Source organism: Epinephelus lanceolatus, chromosome 17 (assembly GCF_041903045.1).
Source record: "Epinephelus lanceolatus isolate andai-2023 chromosome 17, ASM4190304v1, whole genome shotgun sequence".
In the NCBI taxonomy this organism is placed as follows: Eukaryota; Metazoa; Chordata; class Actinopteri; order Perciformes; family Serranidae; genus Epinephelus; species Epinephelus lanceolatus.
This window is the reverse complement of record NC_135750.1, coordinates 20,700,243-20,721,323: the sequence shown is the minus strand read 5'-3', so window position 1 is coordinate 20,721,323 and position 21,081 is coordinate 20,700,243. Positions and strand designations below refer to the sequence as shown.

General features: G+C 41.4%; 3 protein-coding genes across 4 annotated transcripts in view; 1 reads left to right on the top strand and 2 right to left on the bottom strand.

Annotated features, from left to right (window-relative positions):
- The window catches only part of LOC117248036 (serine/threonine-protein kinase MARK1-like), a 41,757-nt gene extending 39,990 nt beyond the window's left edge, over positions 1-1,767 (top strand). For both annotated transcript variants that reach the window (XM_033612755.2, XM_033612754.2), the window contains exon 18: positions 64-1,767. In XM_033612755.2, the coding sequence (XP_033468646.1) occupies positions 64-409 (346 nt within the window). In that variant the 3' untranslated portion in view covers positions 410-1,767. The remainder of the gene's footprint in view (positions 1-63) is intronic.
- LOC117248037 (leucine-rich glioma-inactivated protein 1-like) lies at positions 1,753-9,497 on the bottom strand. Its single transcript, XM_033612756.2, has 8 exons — positions 8,740-9,497; positions 8,472-8,543; positions 7,871-7,942; positions 7,718-7,789; positions 6,001-6,072; positions 5,408-5,577; positions 5,133-5,297; positions 1,753-3,703 (listed from the first exon to the last, which is right to left on the bottom strand). The coding sequence occupies exons 1-8, from the start codon at positions 8,934-8,936 to the stop codon at positions 2,886-2,888; spliced, it is 1,638 nt and encodes a 545-aa protein (XP_033468647.1). The 5' UTR covers positions 8,937-9,497; the 3' UTR covers positions 1,753-2,885.
- A 2,786-nt stretch (positions 9,498-12,283) lies between these two features.
- On the bottom strand, positions 12,284-20,415 carry LOC117247813 (cone cGMP-specific 3',5'-cyclic phosphodiesterase subunit alpha'-like). Its single transcript, XM_033612376.2, has 22 exons — positions 19,739-20,415; positions 19,065-19,217; positions 18,544-18,633; positions 18,211-18,351; positions 17,878-17,952; positions 17,724-17,788; positions 17,538-17,604; positions 17,384-17,431; positions 17,143-17,292; positions 16,807-16,950; positions 16,653-16,718; positions 16,412-16,558; positions 15,421-15,528; positions 15,217-15,326; positions 15,023-15,110; positions 14,810-14,910; positions 14,247-14,354; positions 14,081-14,144; positions 13,926-14,000; positions 13,744-13,827; positions 13,495-13,645; positions 12,284-13,389 (listed from the first exon to the last, which is right to left on the bottom strand). Exons 1-22 carry the CDS (start codon positions 20,204-20,206, stop codon positions 13,355-13,357), a joined length of 2,538 nt encoding a protein of 845 aa, XP_033468267.2. The 5' UTR covers positions 20,207-20,415; the 3' UTR covers positions 12,284-13,354.
- Positions 20,416-21,081: the final 666 nt, after the last annotated feature.

The following is a 21,081-nucleotide window of genomic DNA, read 5'->3' as shown; positions in this document are numbered from 1 at the left end:
CTCCTTCAACGCCTCTTTCCATCGCTCTTTCTCTCTTCTTTCTGTCTCCTGTTGTTGTTGTAGAAGTGCGTCAGGTGATGCTAAGGACGAAGGCGGTCGGGACTCCAAACCTCGCTCACTTCGCTTCACTTGGAGCATGAAGACCACCTCCTCCAAGGAACCCCCCGAGATGATGAGGGAGATCCGAAAGGTTCTTGACGCCAACAGCTGCGATTATGAGCAGCGCGAACGCTTCCTGCTTTTCTGTGTCCATGGCGACGCTCGCCAGGACAACCTGGTCCAATGGGAGATAGAAGTGTGCAAGCTGCCCCGCCTTTCACTCAACGGCGTGCGCTTCAAGAGGATATCGGGCACGTCCATCGCCTTTAAGAATATCGCCTGCAAAATTGCCAATGAGCTCAAACTGTGACGGCAGATGGAGTCCCAGTCGGTTTTTTGGTGAGCTCTGGTTATGGTCTCATCTCATCACTGGATTAGTGTTGACTTACAGGACAAAAATTCAGCACTGAAGGTCCTCACCTCGCAGAATCAGGGTGGACTCGGCTGGTAATGTGCAATACTGGCCACGAATGTACTGTACAGGGTAGTGGATCAGAGAGATACTGCAAGGTTTAACCTCTGTGACAGAGAGATAGCAAAAACAGCTAAACCCTTCACCCCTTTCTTTTTTTCCTCTTCCGTCCAGTCCTCTGTCTCTCTCATCAGCCTGCTGCTCCTTGTCATAGCACACATTCATGTAACACATGCAGTATGCAACTGAAGATGACCATCCCGCAATAATGTTTTCAATCTCTTTTTCTAAACGCCTACTACAAGATCTACTCCTCGCTGAATAACCATTAAAATTACTGAAAGCTAAAATAGCCGCTTTTCCACCTGTGTTAAGTCAGTATATAGATCAGGCTGGAGCCCATACTAAAACTATGTAAAAAGAGAATTGTACTGTATGCATAACATCTGCAGGTACTGTATTGTATATTGATTTTGCGTTCTGTACAGAATTTTATTGTCAATACTGTCTTTTTTCATGGGATTTCAGTTCTTTCCTAATATAATTGATGTCTCTTAAAGCATTATCCTTTCAGTCTGTGAGTTTTTCTTTTTTTAATTCTTTTTTTTAAGAGCCACCATATGAAAATAGTGTTTTTAATTTTATTTAAAGAGCACTAAATTATTTTGTGGAGTATTAAGGGATGTGTTCCCTTGCCTTTTATGTTATATTTTATTTGCCTATGGAAAAAAACACTAAGTTGCACCACATAGACTTGAGTAGTGACTTCAGTTAAAACTGAAAATGTGTTCACTTTATTTTCTCTCAGCAGTAGGTAGGTGATTCGGAGATCCTGCTGCAATTGCACAAGTTTTCCAGGGTGATGTGTATGAACATGGGAGTATGCACCTGTATTTCTTTCATGTTAGTTTGGTAGTCCTCAATTACAAAAAAATGCAGGGGTTAAATCGGCCTACTTTAGAAAGCGGAGGACGGGACGTCTTTATCCAAAGGACTGAAGATGCATGAAAAGTCAAACAATCACCCCAAAAGAAGCAGTTTGTCTCATGGAGCCTTTCTAAAGAGTCTGATTTAGTCCTGCCACCAGTGTGATTGTGCAGGTACTTGTGTATCTCCTTGCTTGTGTTTTTCTTTTCTTTTTTTTTTTAATTCAGCGGATTTTATTGTATTTATTCCATTACATTGTAATGTGCTGCTTTGTAGAATTGAGGCGTGCACTTTGTCGGAGAAAATAAAAAGGATTTTATTTGTTTGTATTTATTTTTTATTTTATTTCTCAGATCTGAAACCAGAGTTACACAACTAACTTCAAGATGACAGTTTCCCTCAAGCGATGAAGTAGATGTGTTAGTGCGTGTTGTCTTGCTTTTAGGACCGGGTGTCGGCGTTTCACACTGAAGCAATGTCATGCTACACAGTGCCAGCAGGGAGCTCAGATGACAGTTAATAATGTAAACCTTTATTGACTCTAAGTAGCATGGCATTAGTCAATAACTTAATCCTAATCATGACACAATCAATGTATTTTGCATACGTATTAGTCAAAGGTAAAGCATTATGAACAATATCCTCAGTTTTTTCATTTCAGTTCCTTTAAGTGTGTGAAAATAGCTCCTGTGTGTGCCCAAAATGTTTTCCATACTTCTTATGAAAAACTGTAATTTCAATACTTTAAACATTATACAAACCATTAAAGATAAAAATGTGAGTTGCGAGGATTTACAGGTAGATTCTCACACAACATTTCTGTTGATATTTTCCCAAATTATAAACATAAATCATTCTCCTTAACAAATATGTATCGAACTGGTGTGGTCCCTTCTTAAACTTACAAAAGCTTCATTTACAAATCTTTTTTAGCGTACAAGTGGAAAGACAGAAAAATGTAAACATTTCGATTTGGCAGATTTGTTCAGTTAAACATGTTAATAGGATAAAAAGTACCGTTACTTTCTGTAGATAAATATATGAGATTACAAATGTATAAACATTGCTGAGTCACATGAAAAGCTGAAAACACAAAAAAATAACCTACTGGCGAGATTTAATGGATTAATGAGCATGGATGTTGCATTCGTCAGGATGGGACGGCCTGTGTGAGGCCCTGGTCATGCATTAATGTCTTGACAACATGTTGGGTTTAATCCTAACTTAAGGTGCATGCATTGAACTCAACATGCATCTCAGTCAAATGCAATTTGGTTGAGATACATGTATTTATCATAACATGTATCATGCACTGATTTCAGTGGAAGATTTTTTAAAAAAAGAGTAATGCCTGCCTTGCTTAAGTTAGGATCACCCTACTGTTGTTGAAGTGTTGTCTCAATCTGTTGCAGACACCACTCAGAGAACCAGTCATGAAAACAATCACTCAATTGCTCAGATCGATGACCAGGTGCTCATAAATCTGAGTTTTCCCTTTGAAACTGGAGGCCAGCAGGAACTGCCGGTTGTCTATGGAGACTGGAGAGAAGGCCCTCGGCGCCTGGATGTTCACCTCCTGGAAATGGACAAACTCGCCCTTCTTTGCATCCCAGCGGTACACCTGGGTGAAAGAGTAATCGCTGCCCAGGATTGCGTACTGCCAGGTGCCCACAGAGAAGGGCTGGAACACCATGGAGCCACGGGAGGGCATGGTCTGCAGCTCTCTAAAGAGGGCCCCATCCCAGCGCATCACTTTGGAGTCGCCGATGAAGCGTGTTAGACAGATATAGAGGTCGGATTTGACCTGAAAATGCTTCACGGCGTAGACGTCCTCCATCTCTGGGATGTCGGTGCGCCTGTCAAACAGCTTGGTGCTTTTGTTCCACTGGTAGATGACCGGCCTCTGGGAGCTGCTGGACAGGATCAGGTGAGGTTTGGAGGAGATCTCCATGTACTCCACATCAGTGTCCCGGTACCACGGGTGGAGTGACTGGTGGGAGTAGAAGCCATTGCCGTTCCACTTGTAGATGGTGGTGGAGCCAGCCTTGGAGCTGTCTGCTATGACGAAGAAGGACTCTCCATCGATGCGAAACGTCTCAACATCGTTTGGTTTGCGGATTTTGAGGATGTCAATGCCTTGGAGTTTGATGAATTTGTTGGCAGAGGTGTCACGTTTATAGATGTGGGAGCCACCAAACAGCTGAGCCACAATGACAAAGAGCTGGTTGTCAATGACCAGAGGTTTGCAAATCACTGTGGAAGTGCCTGGTGAAGAGAGAGAAATGAGAAAAACAAGTTTGACTTCTTGGATACATGTCTCCATCTAGTGGCACCTCTTTCATTCTCACCCCTTAAACACATCACTCATTCACACAGCATATTTGAAATTACTTTTACCAGAGGTGGGAACAAGTCATTATTTTGCAAGTCACAAGTTAGTCTCAAGTCTTTGCACTCAAGCCCTGAGTCAAGACAGATGTCCCAAGTCCTCAACTTTGAGTTTCAAGTCCTAAACAAGTCACCAAATAATGTCATCTTAACAACATAACAATAATAGTATTATTAAATGCTTTTTAAAGTTTATATATTCATTTGCTGAAACAAGTTTGTTAAAAAGCTACTTAGCTGTGAAGCTAACATTAGCTAAGCATTAGCTCTCTATGTTAATATTAGCCTTGACTTACTGTTCTTTGTGTAACGTCAAATGTCAAACAAGTTGGAAGCTGTTGCGCCTTTGTCTGTATAATCTGACCCACACATTTTGCACACTGCAATTCTTTATTCGTTGACCACAGCTTTGGTCTATTTTTTTCCAACTCGCGCTCAGTAGTGTAACATATTGTTATTTCTTCATGGTTTTCTCCTGCAACTGGACGAGATGCTGTCAGATTGGTTCAAAGTGGATCATCTAATGTGTCGAATTATGTGTCGACTTGGTGAGAGTGAATGGATCACTAAGTGTGCCTACTGGGCACAGGCTCTGGGGCCCAAAGTGTCAGGGGGATCCTTGGCCTTCCCCTGCAAAATATCACTCAAATTAACATATACCATTTAGGTAGAATCTCAAAAAGACCACAAAGACATGCAAAGGAACTGCAAAGAAACATAAAATAACTACAAAAACTAGCAAAACAACCACACGGAGACACAAAATGACTACAAAGCCACACAAAATGACCAAAAAAGACACTCAAACTACTCCAAAAATACATAAAACAACCACAAAGATACACAACATGATGACAAATCCACACAAAACAACCAAAAACGGCCACAAAGTTTACCTTTGAGACCCAAACTACTACAAAAAGACATAAAACACCCCACAAGGAGACACAAAATGACTACAAAGAGACACAAAACAAACAAAGTCCGTGTCTTGCTCCTGTGTAGGAGAGGCGGTGGGGCCCTTTGAATATTTGTGCCCAGATGCCCACTGTCTTCTAATCCATGATTCAAGGCACATGTTTTAAATAACATACTTGTCAGTCTTGGGGTTTGGGGGTATCATGCATTTTTCAAGTCAAAAGGCGCAAGTTCAAGTGAAGTCACAAGTCACTGGTGTTAAAAGTCCAGCTCGAGTTCCAAGTCTTCCTTGATTCGTCAAGTTGAGTACAGTCATCAAATCCGCGACTCAAGTCTGACTCAATTCCAAGTCATGTGACTCGAATCATGACCTCTGACTTAAACTTACTGTCAATGTCGTCATAATTTCTGAAGACCATCTCCACGTGATCCCACTCTAGAAAGCTGCATTTCCCGATGAAGGGCTGGGCAAACACCACATACTGGTCATTCCCAAAAGAAAATGCCTCCACAGATATGGATTCAAACTTCAGGGACTGATAGGAAGCAAACTCTGTGAGAGAAACAACAAAAACATGCTTTAATAACACTGAAAAAGTCAGAAGAAGCTGTGGTGACTGTAAGAAAAGTGAAGTTAAGTTGAAAGTATCTTCTGTACTCCACCTGTGGTGATGCAGTCGAAGGATTGCGGCACCAGATCATTGATCTTCTTGTCCAGCTGTGAGGCCGGGCCTTTACAGTAAATCTGATCCACTGTAGCATTGGTGCTGTATATCCACTCCACCAACCACTTCAGCTTACAGTCACAGGTGAACTGATTCCCTCGCAAGTCTCTGCAGGGGAGAAAACCATCAATCTGACTTCAAACAGGAATGCTCTAAGCTTTTCGAATGAAGTTTTATTTTCAAGCGCTGCAGTCACCGAGTGTAACTGCTGGCTTTGCTCTCTGGCCCTCACAGCTTCACTCCCTGCTCTCATTAATATCAAGAGGGACCATAAAGGAGAACTGAACATCTTCAGCGGGTGATAGATTGCAAACTATCTCTCTTCCTCGCTGCTGCATGTAATTTTAATGGCGTCAAAAGCACCGCCCACACATTTTTCAAGCCTTGGCTGAAGCGGAAAAATGATACAGAGTTCTATATATAGAAGATCTCATTGTTCTCGATAGCATACATTATACTTGTAGTTATGTAACATTATGTAATTTATCTTTGTTTCCAGATGATGCAGGTTGAAATTCATACTGTACTCACACTTTCGTCAAGGCCTCAAGACCCTTAAACAAATCTTTGGGCAGAGTTTCCAGATTATTGTAGGCCAGACTCCTGAAAAAGAAGAAAACCGATCAGTGTTATTGTTCTTGTTTGATCGTCTATTCAATGGACCTCCTGCCATCCTTCCATCTTCATACTATAAATGCAAATTTTCTGAATCTGTATGTTCATTTGCAAGAAGAACTTTCAATAGCTTGTAAAAGAAAATTATGTGGTTATGCAGCGTTTTCTTGCAGAATGATATGAGGATATCTGTTAAAGAGCTTGGGCACATATTGCCACCCTGGAGACAGAAGGCAGGAACATTGCTTATTGTGAGTTTGAGGAAACATTAAGCTATTTTTAGAGCTGCCTCCTCAGCCATTTTATGGCTCTCTCTGCTACAAAAAAGAGGAAAAATATTACATTTCTCTGTTGAGGAAGTTATTGCACTTCCTTCTTTTTTTTCTTAAGAACTTTGTCTTAAATACTGACATCAGCTTGTGTTTGTGCTCAACAGAAATCCTGGTTGGCTAACTTAACTTTTAATGGGTAATTTTCTGTATGTTTTGCTGACGTTTAGGAACTGAAGAGATTTTACTGCCTTTACTAAATCTAAAACAAAATGTATATATAATGGGCCTCATGGGTCTAAGCTTTAGTGGATTTTTTTTTCCTTAACCTATAAAGTAAATGTTAAATGCAAAGTAATGGCTGTAGAACAATTAGTGTTTAGATTGGTTCCCTATGAGACTGGCCTTGGCAATTCTGTCTGCCACTGGGTACAATTGCCCGGGAAAATGAAGGCTCAAATTACGGCACAAACAAAGTACGTCCACCAATGCACAACCAAAACAGAAGGAGGATAGCGCTTTTGTTTTCCCCAGTTACAAAAGAGTGTCAAAGTAAGGGCCCTAAAACAACAAGTTGACAGTCGGCTGTCGGTCAATGTCGGGCTGTCGGTGAGCATCTTTCACCCTACTCTTTGTGTTGTGTCTTGCACCATTGGCCTTCATCTGTCCTTGTTGGCAGAAGGAAAATGGAAGTGAGGAAAGCAAACAAATGGCTCAAGTCTAGAGGGCATGAGATCGAAACAAATTTGATATATCGAACCACTGAACTCTTTAGCAGAGATGCTTCGTAACTGTATTATTGTTCGCTAGCGCACAGTAAATATCCTGTGTTCTTTTCACATTGAGTTGTATTGTTAAGTAGTGTCTTGAATGTGGCCATCCGACTTCCAGTTTCCAGTTTGGCCATGGCTGTATTCTTCGCGGTGTGTTCAGGTGCAACTTTTTGGAGAAGAGCAGGCAATGTGGGGCGACACAACAATTGGCCTATGTTGCAACAATAGAGGAAAAAGTTTCCAATTTTAGTTAGGCAGTGAAAGTGACAGGAATGGATTCATAATCATGTCAACACCTGCACAGCGTCACAGAAATGTGTGTGTGGCAATACATATTGCGTAATAAACGCTGTCAGCATTTCACTGGAGCAGTTCTTGCCTGCACCTGCAGGAAGATTACAACACTTTCTACTGATGCAAACAGAAACAGAAAGCTTCCTTAGATTCCCTCTTACAAAGACACCATCGGTGATATGATTATATATTCAAATCAGACAGAAATTGCATCATTATCCAACTGTATGCACCATTTTCTGAAGAAGAATAGCTCTATTTTTTGCACAGAAAGTAAGAAACACATTATATACTTACAGATGCACTAAGGTTTTCAGTCCGCGGAAAGCATGTGGTGAAATCGACTTGATCTGGTTGTTTTCGATGAACCTGCAAAAGGTGAATAAATGCATGAAAAGAGGAACAATCTTTTGGAAACAGTCTCCAGTATAAATTGTATCATCTACTCACAGATACTCCATATGAGGAAGACCAAGGAAAGCGTCTTCGTTAATAGCTTCCAGGTTGTTGGCTGTGAAGAGGCTGTGCAGAGAGATCCATAATATTTCACTATTCCTGCTCACAAATTGGATAACAACAAGCCGCAGATAGAAAACCCTATCTTCGTAACAGCAACCCAAATACATCAAAGACAAGGATCAATGCTCTATTAGGATTCCTGCAGCCTTACATGTCTATTTTGAAGGACATGGTGACTCAGTCAATACCCCACCCCATGAGACAAGAGCAGAGGGGGATTCCCTCCTTGAAAGGAGGGATTCCCCATTAATAAATCTCCTGGTTTACAATGTGCACTTACACATGTAAAGGCAGGACTTAGGATGAATGCCCTGCAAAGAGACAGTTCTACTATGATATGAAAGGGCATGTAAGGAAAATATTTTAGTTAGAAAGGTATGATGACTGTTAAGGCCCCCATTCTAATCAACATCCACTCTATTGTAATGTGTAGTGGGGAGATGTCTTCAAACATGGCGTTGGTCACCTCACTGGGGGACTGACAGCATGCAACAAAGACTGAAGAACAAAAAGCTCCAGAGAGATTTCTCACAGGAGGTGCAGGGCAGGCGTGTGGATGAAGCTCTCTTTCGGGATTTCAGTGAATTCAGACTTGACGAATGATCTGTGGAGGGGGAGAGGAGGACACACGACAGGCAGACACACTGGTTAGCTTTGAAAGCAAATACTCTTGCAATTTGCTCCTTGGATACAGTGCAGCAGCAGAAACCAGCACACAGAGACGAGTGTGTTGTGTAAATCTGTGTGACTGGAAACACTGGTTAGGAAATCTTCATGAAATAATGTTAAATAAGACTTACAGTGATATGACATCGGGGGGAAAGCTGCGAGGGATCAGTCCTGCGCTTTCGCACAACGCGTTATCTTTGGTACATGTACATGATGCTGGACAGCGAGGCTGCCTGGCTCTCTTGCTGTCCACTACAAGTAAAACAGACGCCACTACAAGTACGCAAAGCCAGCACGATCTCTTGGGCATCTTGCGTGTATTCTCCATGCTTGCGAACCTCTGCCGGCACGACCTGCGCGTCGAAGAGCCCTACACATGAACCAGGGTCTCCTCTGTGGTTGCTTTTCCACTGCTGCTGCTGCTGCTGGAGGCCAAGCGACGCGCTGTCCGCTCCTGTTTATCTCCGCCAAGTGCCGTGCGCCGCCGCCACCGCCTCTCGCTCTGGAGGTGATTAAACCGGGCGCCCCGTTCGTCCACAGCGCTGTAATTACACTACCCCCCCCCCCCGACGAATAAAAAAATCAATATCCCCTGTGACAATAACAAAATCTAATCAGATTGGAGCTGTGGTGGCTCAAGCTGAAGAAAATACCAGCTGGCGCGGTGACAAACGCGGTGTGAGGGCAGGTGGGGATCCCAGCGGGAGCAGACGGAGCATCTCCATCCAAAACCACGCCTATGATTTCAGCCAACGCCACACTCTCCGTGGCGACCTCCCGGAGGATTCCGCCCAGTACACAGCGGAATGGTGTAATTTTTCGTGAATCAGCGGGAGAAAATGAAGCCCTGACATGAGCCAGCGGATTGCTGCTTGTGGCGCAGACGCACACGGGCTGTCTATGCGGGAAGCGGGTGGGAAACCCAAAGAAAATTAATTGTCATCATGCAATATATTGTAGTGTTGGCTCAGTGTGCTCCACTTGATTGCAAACACACATAGCCTGTATTATCTTTGCTCCAAATGTCATCATTTTTGCACATTTTTAGGTTTATTTCCTGGTTTGCACGCGGTTTCCATAGCGACTAGTGGATGCAAAATGCGGCTGCCCTGTGATGGAGGGGTGTGGGGAAGCCCTCCTGTCATCCTGACATCTGCTCTGCTTCAGTCAAATGGACCCCATCCCCCTCATACCCCCTCATCCCATCTCATCCTTCTCACAGACAAAGAACAGGTTTTGCTCACATCCTGTTTGTCTGCATTAAATTATGTTTATTTCCTTACACACATGGTAAAAACCTTTTCTGTTTTATTACTATTAGACATTGCCTTCACTGTTATTACCCTGTTCTCTGATGCTGTGCCAGACGTGGAACTGGAGCCCTATAAGGTCTTCTTATTCACCATCTAATTTCACAGATCCCTCCAGAGTTGTAAGATTAATATGTTTACTTACTGTGCCTGGCAGGGCTGCATGCATCAGGCCCTTCCGGGAATGAACATGTGCAGGGAGTTTGAAAGGGTCTCTGAATAAATGCATGGTGCTCTGGACTTTATTTGATTACACCATTTGATATCCAGTGTCTGTTTAAGATGATAATACAATTTAGCAAAGGGGGGCTGGGTCGTGCTGTGGGAGCTGTTTTATGGGACGCTGCTTTCCTGTTTTAGAGGGGAGGGTGGAAGAATAAAGCTATTACCAGTGAGAAGGAGGCTGCTTACTTCTGAGAGGAGAGGGGAAATGTGTACATGGATGGAGGAGCTGAAAGAGACAGAAAGTGACAAATGTCTTTTCTCATAAGCAGCTTTTGGACTAAGGGGAGAACAGTGGATATTATTGTTGTGCTGCAAGATGATGGGTAGTGTCTTTGCTTCATAAATGCCGTCATTCATCGCCAGAATAGAACACACACTGTTCAGTAACTATTTGAGCACAGCGATGTCTGCAGCTATTGATACGCCTGTGCCTGGTGTTTCTGGCTGTTAATTGACTTTTGGGATCTATATTATTGGTTTTCTGCAACCAAAATATGACTATATGCATGTACATGACCTCAGTAATATGTCTCTACAGCTAAAAAAAAAAGAGACTATAGCATTAAAAATAAATGTCTTTCCAAAGCAAACAATCACCTTTTCCTCGTTGCAGGTGTTAAAAAAACAGGCTGACTGTTTTCCCTGATGGCCTGACCTCCCCACTAGAGGGAAATGTAGAGCCTGTCAGAGATGGATTGATTCATGAGCTCACAGCTCTTAGGTATTAGGTAGGTAACTCAAGGTATTTCTGAATAGTTTGATCCTGCATCTCCCTTCTTTCTTCTCTACTTTACTCTTTATGATTTGTAATCTTAAATGAATTAATTGATAAGGTTTTTTAAACACTGTAAATTAGAATTACTATTCTACATAACAATCATTATCTGACAATCATATTCTTATCTACAAAATAGAAGATGCCACCATCCTGTTCCAGTCTACCTCCATCAGTGAAAGTAGAACATTAATAAGTGAACATATGTCTTGCTGTTTGACCTCTGGACCCACATGCTGTCTTAAGGTGTCCTGTCAGTCCACAAAGCTGGCTTACCTGCCATGACGTGACTGACGGGCTTTTGTAACTGAGATGCCCCCTGCGTCCTGTATGAACTATGAAGTTTGCACGCCACCTGTCAGTCTCACACCGAGGGGATGATTCCCTAACATGGCAGTGACACAGGAAAACATGATTAGATAGTAATTATGTGACACAGAGTAATTTACTGTCACTGCAAAAAAATATTATTATATTATTAAAATGTTCTTTTTTCTTTGTAGCACAATAGCTGAGAGTGGGTGAAAGTGTCTCCATTTAAATCTTTAATAACTAAATAAGTGGACATTAGGTTATGGTGAGGACACTGAAAATACTCAAACTTAAAGAGTTAAAAATGATTGTAATCTTGCACTCATTTTAACATTTTGCTACTCTGAATAAATTTTTGCAGTTATCCTCAGAAGCAGCAGGGAGGCAGTGATATCCTTTCCTGTGTGGGATTTTCCAGGGATATTCTCACATGACGCACCACAACACCTGCTAGCCATCCTTACTGAGTTCAAACAATATGCCAAAAGGTCAAAGGTCAGTGTGCATGACTGTGTATGCATGCTTTAAACAACCATTAAATCATGTTCACCCTTGTAAACTGTAGCCTACAAGGGAGGATGTGATATAGCCTCATGCTCAAGTACTCTTAGCATACTGTAAACTTAGTGTATTGGCTAGTCAAAGTGCATGAATATTCCTTTTGCTCATAAGGCCGTATATTTACATTTGCTGAATGAATATCAGCAGTCTGACAACACCTCCAAATCAGTAACACGGGTCTCCTGTAAGCTTGTTAAGCAGTCGATTAAAAGGTGATGTTTGGTCAGTGCTGCTCTCCTAAACCCCTCCTTAACTGGATCTCTGTAGTGGACATAGTGTACACAGAGACGTGCTGGTCGCTCATCTAATCATTGAGGCTGTAAGTCACCATCAGGAAACTCTTTCTACTCAATAATCCACGTGCTGCAGCTGATACACACTGACATAACATCCATGATGCAGCTCAAATGATGCATAAAATGATTATTTGTCTTCTGCTAAATCTGTGTGTTGGATTGGGCTAAAATGTACTTTCAATGCGCAAGACATTCATGATTTGAAAATAAATTTTATTGAAATTTTTCTTGTCTTATACATGACGCTATTGCACATATAACTGTGTATTCAATGCTATACATTCATGATAGTCACATTTCTTTGCAGAGGCTGTATTTGCTAAGCACTTGCCTCAGAAAATACAATCTGACATCATTCTGCTATGTGCTACCCGTGTCACAAGCTCTGTTTTGAGAAATCTCAATATTTCAGCTTTAAGAAATCACAACATATCACGACTGATGTGTTGTTTCACACTCAAACAATGTCATTTCTCCTATACATGATGGGTTTCACTCGGTGTGCTGCACAGTGTTTCCACATGACACCTTCCTGTCCTGTAAATGCCACATGCAGAAGCTGACTTATGAGCACGGCGGCAGTATTTTTACTTTATGTAAGCAGGGGACTTAAAAAGGAAAGCCTCGGGGCTCGAGGTGGCTTATAACCAAATCCAATTCACTTAAATCTTCTTACATCTCTCACCCATTTGCCAGAGACATATGCTTGAAATTTTTACAAGCACTACTTGTAATTTAAAGAGGCAACTAGTTATTTTGTTTAGTAAATTATTCCTCTACAAAATAAGAGCATTTTATTGTAGTTTTATATTCCAAAAAATAACAGTTCAAACTGCGTCATATTTGCAGCCTAATATTTCTGTTCATATCATTTACAAAGCAAAAGAACGTGAGCTAAGTGTCCTTATACAGTAAATAGTTATAATGATTCAAAGTTAAATTCTTTGAGTATATACAAGAATAATGAATGTTTTCATAGTATTACATACAAACAGTATGGGCTCAAACTGGTGCCAATTACCCCTTTGAAACCTGCAGCAACATCATTTTTCTTACTGCTTTCAGACTCCTTTCACAAGTATTTAAAACAGCTCCTTGTATCAGAGGATAGAAGAACTAAACATTACACAGTATATAAAAATAATATTTCAGGGATTTTTGCACATTAAAATTCTCTCATCTGTGAACACATGCTCATGCACATACACACACTGTACAAATACACATGCAGACAAACATTCATAAATGCCCCGACAGTCTTGCAGGTCTAGCAGATCGTGCATGTCTTCGACTTCCCGGTTTCTTCAGACGTAAAAAGAACAAAAGAGACTGGCAGTTAGAGGACACTGGGCAATGAAAACACAGACTGAGCAGGAGAGATGTGGTGACAGTGGTTTCAGTGCTCACCTTGTTCGCCTCCGCCTTCCAGCTTTTTCTTCTCATCTTCGATGGCCTTCAGCTTGGCCTCACGGACGTCTGCGAGAGCTTTCCATTCACCCCTGTTGTTATTCAGTCCGTCGAACATGGGGGTGATCTCTTTGTGGAAGCGAGCGAACTCCTGCAAACACGCAGAAAAGGGGTTTGCACGAGAAAAATCATTGTAAGTAAATACAGATCATGTTAGTATTCAGAATGTTTTTATTTGTATTTGGGTACCTTGTACACAAAGGCGCAGACAAAGTCGATGAAACCACACTGCATCTTAGGCAGCTCATCTGCGTGATTTCTGTCCATCATGGGCTAAAGAAGAAGCAGGAGATGATTATTGTTAGGACTTCATTACAACATATACAGTGAAGGCAACATCCCCCCCCAAAAAAAGTGTTCAAGGCTCTTACAATAGGCTGCTGCTCGAGGACCGTCCTTTCAAGGTCTCCCTGCTCCCAAAATTCTGCTGCCACCATTAGAGCAACCTAGGACAGTAAGAACCAGTAAAATAATGAGAACAATGATGTTTTGTAATCATGTTACAAGTCTGAAGAAGGGAACACACCTTGCTCTGAACCTCCCATGGTTTTGTAATGGCCGACAGATCACAAGCTGTCATCATCATTGCCCTGCAGAACACACAAACACCATCAAAGACCATTTTAGAATGACAGCCAGAGCATCAACATGGTCACATAACAGAAGTGGACCTTTATAAACTCTATATTTACATGATAATTTCCTTCCTGGTTGGATTGTTGGAGATGTAGTCAACCCTCTCTTTCTCCTCTGGTATCCCCTCCACATGTTCAACAATTTTTTGGAACATTGTTCTCTTCCTGAAAGTCAAGAAAAGCTGTTACATCTTTTTAAAAGTCCTTGAAAATCATCAACAAGTGTAACTTTATCAGGATGTTTACAGGTATTAGACACATTTTTCTTATATAAGCATATATGGCTTTATGCAGAGGTAAATTTTATGTAGGAATATGGTTATTGGAGCGAGTTAGGTTAGTCTTCATTTCTGGTAGGTGCAAATATAAAGTAGGTAGGTTCAGATCAATGTGGACTTTCACACAGAAGAGCCTGACTTATTAAAAAAAATACATAAAAGATGGATATATGAAATGAGATAAAATGTTTGTAGCAATTAAGACCTCTCAAATCAAAATTTGAGAGTATTTACTGACTTTTACCGCCTAATATTTATTAAAATTGAATTAAATGACTTTAAGACATTTCATGGACCTGCGGTAACTCTGTTAGATGGAACAAACTTCCTGGCATTCCTTACTTGAAATAGAGGGCGAGATCAGTGGCAATGATGCAGACTTCAAACAGATGCTGCACCGTCTCAAACTGACGCTTCTGAAGGTTTTGGAAGATGTTCAGATTCTGCGAATAAGCAAAAGAAGAAGTTAAATCTAGCTGTAATGGCACAGAATGACAAACATTTGCAAACCACAACTACTGTTAAATACTTAAATGTTAACACACAAGGACCCACCTCATTCTCCATCAGCGTCTTACTGTACTCAAGATGATGCCGCTCCATAACTGAGGAGCTGTGCAGTTTAGCCAGTGGGGATAAACTCCTACAAAAGTCCACCAGAACCAGATCATGTGAGTCAAAAGTTCAGATAGCTTTATCATGTTTTCACGATCCATTTGTCACCTGAAAATGACCCGCAAAAATCTTACTTTGTCTGGTAGAGATTGTTGGTTCCTCTGTGGTCAATATCATGGCAGAATCCGGCAGCTACCATGGCAAAGGCCTCGAGATCGGAGTAATACTTCTTCAGTTTACCTGTCTGTTGAGGGGCAACAAAGACAATCCTGTGTTCTAACAAACAGCAGAGCAAGTAATAAAAAAATAAATATATTACTGAGAGAAATCACACTCACTAGCAGCAGAGTGAACATGGTTTGTCCAACGTTGAAGCCGTGCCTCCAGTTGTGGTAGGTGATGTCACGGTATCCCCTGCGAACGGTGTACATCCATCGTGTCAGGATCTGCAAAAACAAAACAGAGCTTCAGTGAATCTTTGTAATTTGCATCATCGGTTTAAATAGTAGATCCAGTTAAAGCCTTTGACTCCGATCATTAAAATGTCTGTCAAAGTTCCTTCCTAGGCATTAATTTAACCCTTAAAATTCCCATTTCCATTCATCAGGATTACATTTTTAGAACTTTTATTTCCTTAAAAAAATTTGTTCATGCCCTGAAATGGCTTAGATGTAACACTACACTTTCTATGAATATGTAAACATAACGGTTTAACAGAATAATGTCTAACATATTTAAGATATCGAAAGATACCAGACAGAGGGATCTGTTGTCTCCACTCATTTTTGTTCAATGTATTTAATCACTGGCGGATCGTATTAAGTTAGAACAGAAAATAAAGGGCATATATACAGCAGTAGAAAATCATAAATTGTCACTCTTTGCAGATGATATATTAATATATCTAAACAAAATACCAATACAAGCTATACCTGGCTTCTCCTCTGATACCCCTCATTTTGCTGTTGCGTTATGATAATGAAATGAAAGGCCCCACCCCAAAAGTTAACAGGATTGGTTCTGTAGGTTGTTATATGAAAACCTGGCCTTCTGATTGCGTGTCATTGGTACACCACATTGTGTATAAAGAACACCATAAGAACATGTTAAATAAAGGTTAAAAAATTTCACTGGAGGAGTCTTTCAGGTTATAGAGCAGCTCAAATAAGCCAAAGTCAACCTTGTGAAACATACAAACAAAAATAATGACTGCGACTAAAATGTAATCTCTCTGTAGAGTGTTCCAGAGGTAGTGTGCTGCCCTGACAGACAGGCAGGGGGGAGTATGTGGCGAATACAGGCAGGTTTCCTGACTGCTGTATACTGTACCTCGGCTGGGACTTTGAACTTCTCTACCACCCCCAACTCAAAGAAGCAACGGATGCCACACTGGATAAGTTCGAACTCTGACAAGGGGAAGTCACTGAAGCGGAACTCCAACAGCTCCACATTCTTGGCATCAGGGATGCTGGCTCTCTGCACATTGGAAACAGTGCAGTCAATATGCCATAACAAACTTTATTTTGGAATTTATGAGGAGCATTGCATACTACGTATCAGAGCTGCTTACCAACAGTTTGTACATCTCCTTCTGGTCACAGTCCTCTGGTGCAGAGCCAAACTTGTCTTGAGTTTTCTGTGGGGAAAATGTAGTTAAAAGGGAACTTGATAATCTGTTTTCAGTCTGGTTGACGTAATATCAGTCAAATGGGACTGCAGCTTACCAGAATGGTCTGCACATCACTTGGTGTGGCCATTGTCTGGTACATGAGCATCTCCTGAGCTACATCTTTCCTCCATTCTGTCCTGTTCAGTTTGTCGTATGTGTCACTGTTCAGAGTGGACCACCCAAGGAACTGGGTCAGAGCCTAGAGACATGGACAAATAAAAAACAATTTAATTCTGTCACTCAGACTGATGCCTAAGTCTTCATTGAAGTTCTCTTACAGTAACTTAAATTTTAAAAAATATGTATTAAGGTAAATTAAAGTATGCCAGGAGTTTATTATATATCAGCATTATAAAATGGGAAGCTTAAATAGTAAAATAGTTTTCCATACTTCTGTAATTTGTTCATCGTTCTCATCAAATGGTTTGCCATCATGTCTGTTGAAGAAAGTGGCAACACCAACAATTTCCTCCTTCTTGTTGACGATGGGGAGGGAGAGGACGTTCTTAATCCTCCATCCACTCTCATCCACTGCTTCTTTCTGTCAAACAAATCAAATAGATTATTTTAGTGAATGGTGTAAAGAACGGTGAATTTAATTAAATGACAGTTGTCAGTAATGAGCGCCTCACCTGAAATGCGAAGTAGTCATCTCCTGGAGCATTCATCATGTTGCAGATCTAGAGGAAGTAAAGAAAAGTCATCACGTGTGTTTGGAGACGAATGACACTAATCATTTAACCACTGCAGGGTTTGCATTAAATAAGGAACAAAAGTTAAACTTACAAATCCATTCTCAGCCACATATGACGGGAGTCCGCTGACCAGAGCCCAGTGGTCGGCAGGAGGGCCGCTGTTGAGTTCAGAGAGGATGAGTGACTGCACATCTTCGTACTAGACTACCAGTTAACCTCTACAGAAATGCAAATAAAGCAGTATAACAGTGTTGCCACAGTGCATCTTGATACTTACGGGATAACTTTAATCTCCTCTTTGCCTTCCAGCAAGTAGTCAATAATCTTGTAGAAGTTGATTTCCTGAACGTTTTAAAAATAAAGGTGTTTTTGTATATTTAAAAAAAAATCTTTATTTACTGGATAGTATAATGTTATGATGTTGGACTTACTCTGCCATCAGGTGTTTTGGGGCCTTTGTACGGCTCCTGTTCTCCAAGTTTGATTGGCCACTCATCGAAGAATTCCTGGTGAGGAAAAGGCCAAGATCATGTTTTTTATGGGGGTGTTTTTTGAAGATTATTTTTAGGTGTTTTTGGCATTACTGACAGGACAGACATGGGTAGACAAGAAAGGCGGGACAGAGAGGGGGAAGACATGCAGCAAAGGGCCACAGGCTGGAATCAAACTGAGGACTAAGCCTACATGGGGCATACACTCTACCAGGTGAGCTGGAGGTCGCCCCCAACTTTGTGAAGCTTTCTTAAAGGCTTTCCTCCACACACCTTTTCTTTGGTCATGTCCAGGAGTCCCACAGAGTATCTCTCACACTTGATGTATGTCCTCACTGTATACAAGGCTTTGTGAAACTGCCTCTCAATATCCGTCAACTCTTCAAAAACTTTGCTTGCTGACCACAGCAGCACCTGTGGCAAAGAAAAAGTATCACTGCTTATAATTTGCACAGGAGCCTTTTTATTCTTGTGTCATGTGATTTTCAGTGCAGCTGGAAAAAGAATATCTCTGGAAAAAAATGAAACAAGCAGTCAAATTTTCCATGTTTTCTTGGAAAAAACAAAACAGAACAGACAAGTGGACTTATTACTGTTCATTTTTACCTGGCTTCTCCTGGACTCTACATCCCACATGCAAGAAGTGTAGGCTTGGAGAGCAACCACAGAGGCAAAGTTTGTATATTTGTTGAAGAGCTGCAATGAAAAAACAAAGATTTTTTTATTGCTTTATGAATCACATTCATGTGCTCTCTTTCAGTTTTCTTCAGTGACAACAGATTACAGTCACTTTCTCCAACAGATCTCCTTAGGCTGACCTCTACAGTCACAACGAGGCCATGAAACAAGCAAGAAAAAAAATGTCTGACCTTACCCCTTCCTAAATGGATTATAAGTTGAGCTGTCATAACAGTGACCCAGAGTCACAAGTCAAGCCTTTAAATATCCAGGTCAAAGACAGGAAGCTGGTGGGCTAAATTTGGCCAATTACTGGGACCCTCCTATTGGATTCATCTGCCTACAACAAGTAGTAAAACCCCTCACCCTCATAGGATACTTTCAGTTTCTCAGCCCCACTAAGAGCACTGAGTATAAATACTCTGCTATTAAAAAGACCATCCACTCACCTCCTGATCGCTCTTTGAAAATTCATTAGCCCCTTGTTTGTTGAGTGCCATGACAACACCGATGGGTTCCTTTCCAGACAGAAGGGGAGCAGTCATCATGCATTTAGTGGTGTATTTGGTCTGTTTATCCACAAAGTCGCTGAAATGTGAGTCCTGGAGATGACGGGAGAACAGTTAAAGGTTGTGTGCTAGTTCACTGACCACAGGGTGAATGAAAGAGAATGCATCCATTAGATTAACACTCTATTCATGCATGCTATTATATTTCTACCAAGTTATGAATCAGCATGAGAAATGTGAGAAAAACTGACTGTTGTTTGTTCTCTATGCAGTTTAATAGATAATTTTAGTTAAAATTAGCTTCACAGTTCCAAAGCTGTTGAAAACAGTGTGATAATATTTGTTAAAAGTCTTGAATACATCGTCAATCATTTGTTTGCACTCCTTGGGCTGAGCAGCACTGGGTGTCTCCAGAGATAACAGAGTCTTTGGGGTGTAATGAGACAGAATTATAAGACTAATCTACTGTACACTTCCCAGATATCTCATCCATAATGCAGCCTGGTTTTGCCTGTTTGTTTCCCAAAGCACAATTGGTCTTTTACTATACTCTTTGCTTTATTTGTCGTATTAATTTCGTTCAGAGATCAGTTATCACTTTGTCATCAGCTCACCTTCTTAACATCAGGAACGTTCTGAGGCTTCTTGGAGTGCGCTGTCCAGCCAACAATCCCCATGTCGGTGGGAAAAACAATCTCTACACTGGGATTCACTAAATTCTTCTCAAATGGAGAATTGTGTGACACATCAAAGAGGACCGTGGTCAGCTCAGGTGTCCCATTACGAGCCCTGTAGCTAAAGTAGCTGCAGCGATCAGCCTGGACCAGCAGAGCGATCCTCTGCAGAACTTTATGCAGGGTTTTCTCCATCACTGTGTTGGACTGCATCTCCTTTATGAGCTCGAAAATGAACTCAGCCTCCTGGATGGTGGTGACATCCTTGTAAGAGGATGGGTCCTTGACCTGGACCTGGTTGTTGAAGGCAGCAGTGATGACATCTGCCTTTACTTTCTTTTCGTAGTACTCCTTCGCAACCTGTGGGTTGTTATCAAGAAACTTCTCTACAGTGTCTTTGTCTGCCATGGTGTCCAAGTTTGGATGAACGATCCCTTGTGTAGCTGCACAAAGATGCTCCTCTCAGACAGGTACAGCAGAGATGTTAAGGTGACCTCCAGAAGATGTGGCGGTGCAGACCCTAGTGAGACATTTCCAAAACCCCTCTGTGGACACAGATCCGAAGCTGCAGCTCTCTCCTTCTTCCAGGTAGCAGAAGGTAGTGGCTTACTGGGTAAGGGGATCCCAGGGGCACTAATAACTGTGACGCAAGAGTCATAAAGCCCCTGAGCTTTCTTAACTTGTAAATCCTGCCACTGATCATTTTAGAGGAACAAATCCCATCAAAGGGAATGTTAGCTGAGATATGGCACATGCTGTGTTGAAGAGGGCAGGGAGCAAGAAGTCAAGACTGTAATTATTCCCGAGGGTATCCTAAATCTGAGATCACTGGCTCATCTCCTTGGTTGATATTGTGCATACTGCTTTGGCAAAAATGTGGCAAAAAATAGGGCTGATTCATTTTAAGAAGTAGCCAATATTGTTGTGGAAAGACATGCTGTCTGATTTTAGGAGGATATGGGTAATACCATAACAGTAATAACAAACAAAGAGGGTCAAAGGAGCCACTGATCACTTGATAAAAGCTGTTAAATTGTTTTATGGTGTCTGTGAAGCTTTGTGTGAGAGAGAGTGATTTGAGGACCACAATCGATTCAGAGCCCACCAGAGGAAAACATAAAAAAACTATTTAGCATCTGTTGTGTTTGCTTCTACATGATGCTACCACAATGAGAAATCTAGAAAGCAGTCAGAGAGGTAAATTATTAATATTGTGACACCTGGCAAGCTGATGTAACTTTACTACAGCTGGTCAATTTAGAACAAGTACCAACAGCCAATTA

What these genes read in the sequence shown, in the direction of transcription:
- LOC117247813 (XM_033612376.2), bottom strand. Translation starts at nt 20,206, where the DNA reads ATGGCAGACAAAGACACTGTAGAGAAGTTTCTTGATAACAACCCACAG. An exon ending in ATGTGGCTGAGAATGGATTT is followed by an intron (nt 17,432 to 17,537) that starts GTAAGTTTAACT and finishes TACTTCCTCTAG; the next exon opens with ATCTGCAACATGATGAATGC. An exon ending in GTGATGTGCAGACCATTCTG is followed by an intron (nt 16,719 to 16,806) that starts GTAAGCTGCAGT and finishes TTTTCCCCACAG; the next exon opens with AAAACTCAAGACAAGTTTGG.
- LOC117248037 (XM_033612756.2), bottom strand. Translation starts at nt 8,936, where the DNA reads ATGGAGAATACACGCAAGATGCCCAAGAGATCGTGCTGGCTTTGCGTA. An exon ending in ACGCCTGCCCTGCACCTCCT is followed by an intron (nt 7,943 to 8,471) that starts GTGAGAAATCTC and finishes CTCTCTGCACAG; the next exon opens with CCTCTTCACAGCCAACAACC. An exon ending in CTTGAGGCCTTGACGAAAGT is followed by an intron (nt 5,578 to 6,000) that starts GTGAGTACAGTA and finishes TCTCCCCTGCAG; the next exon opens with AGACTTGCGAGGGAATCAGT.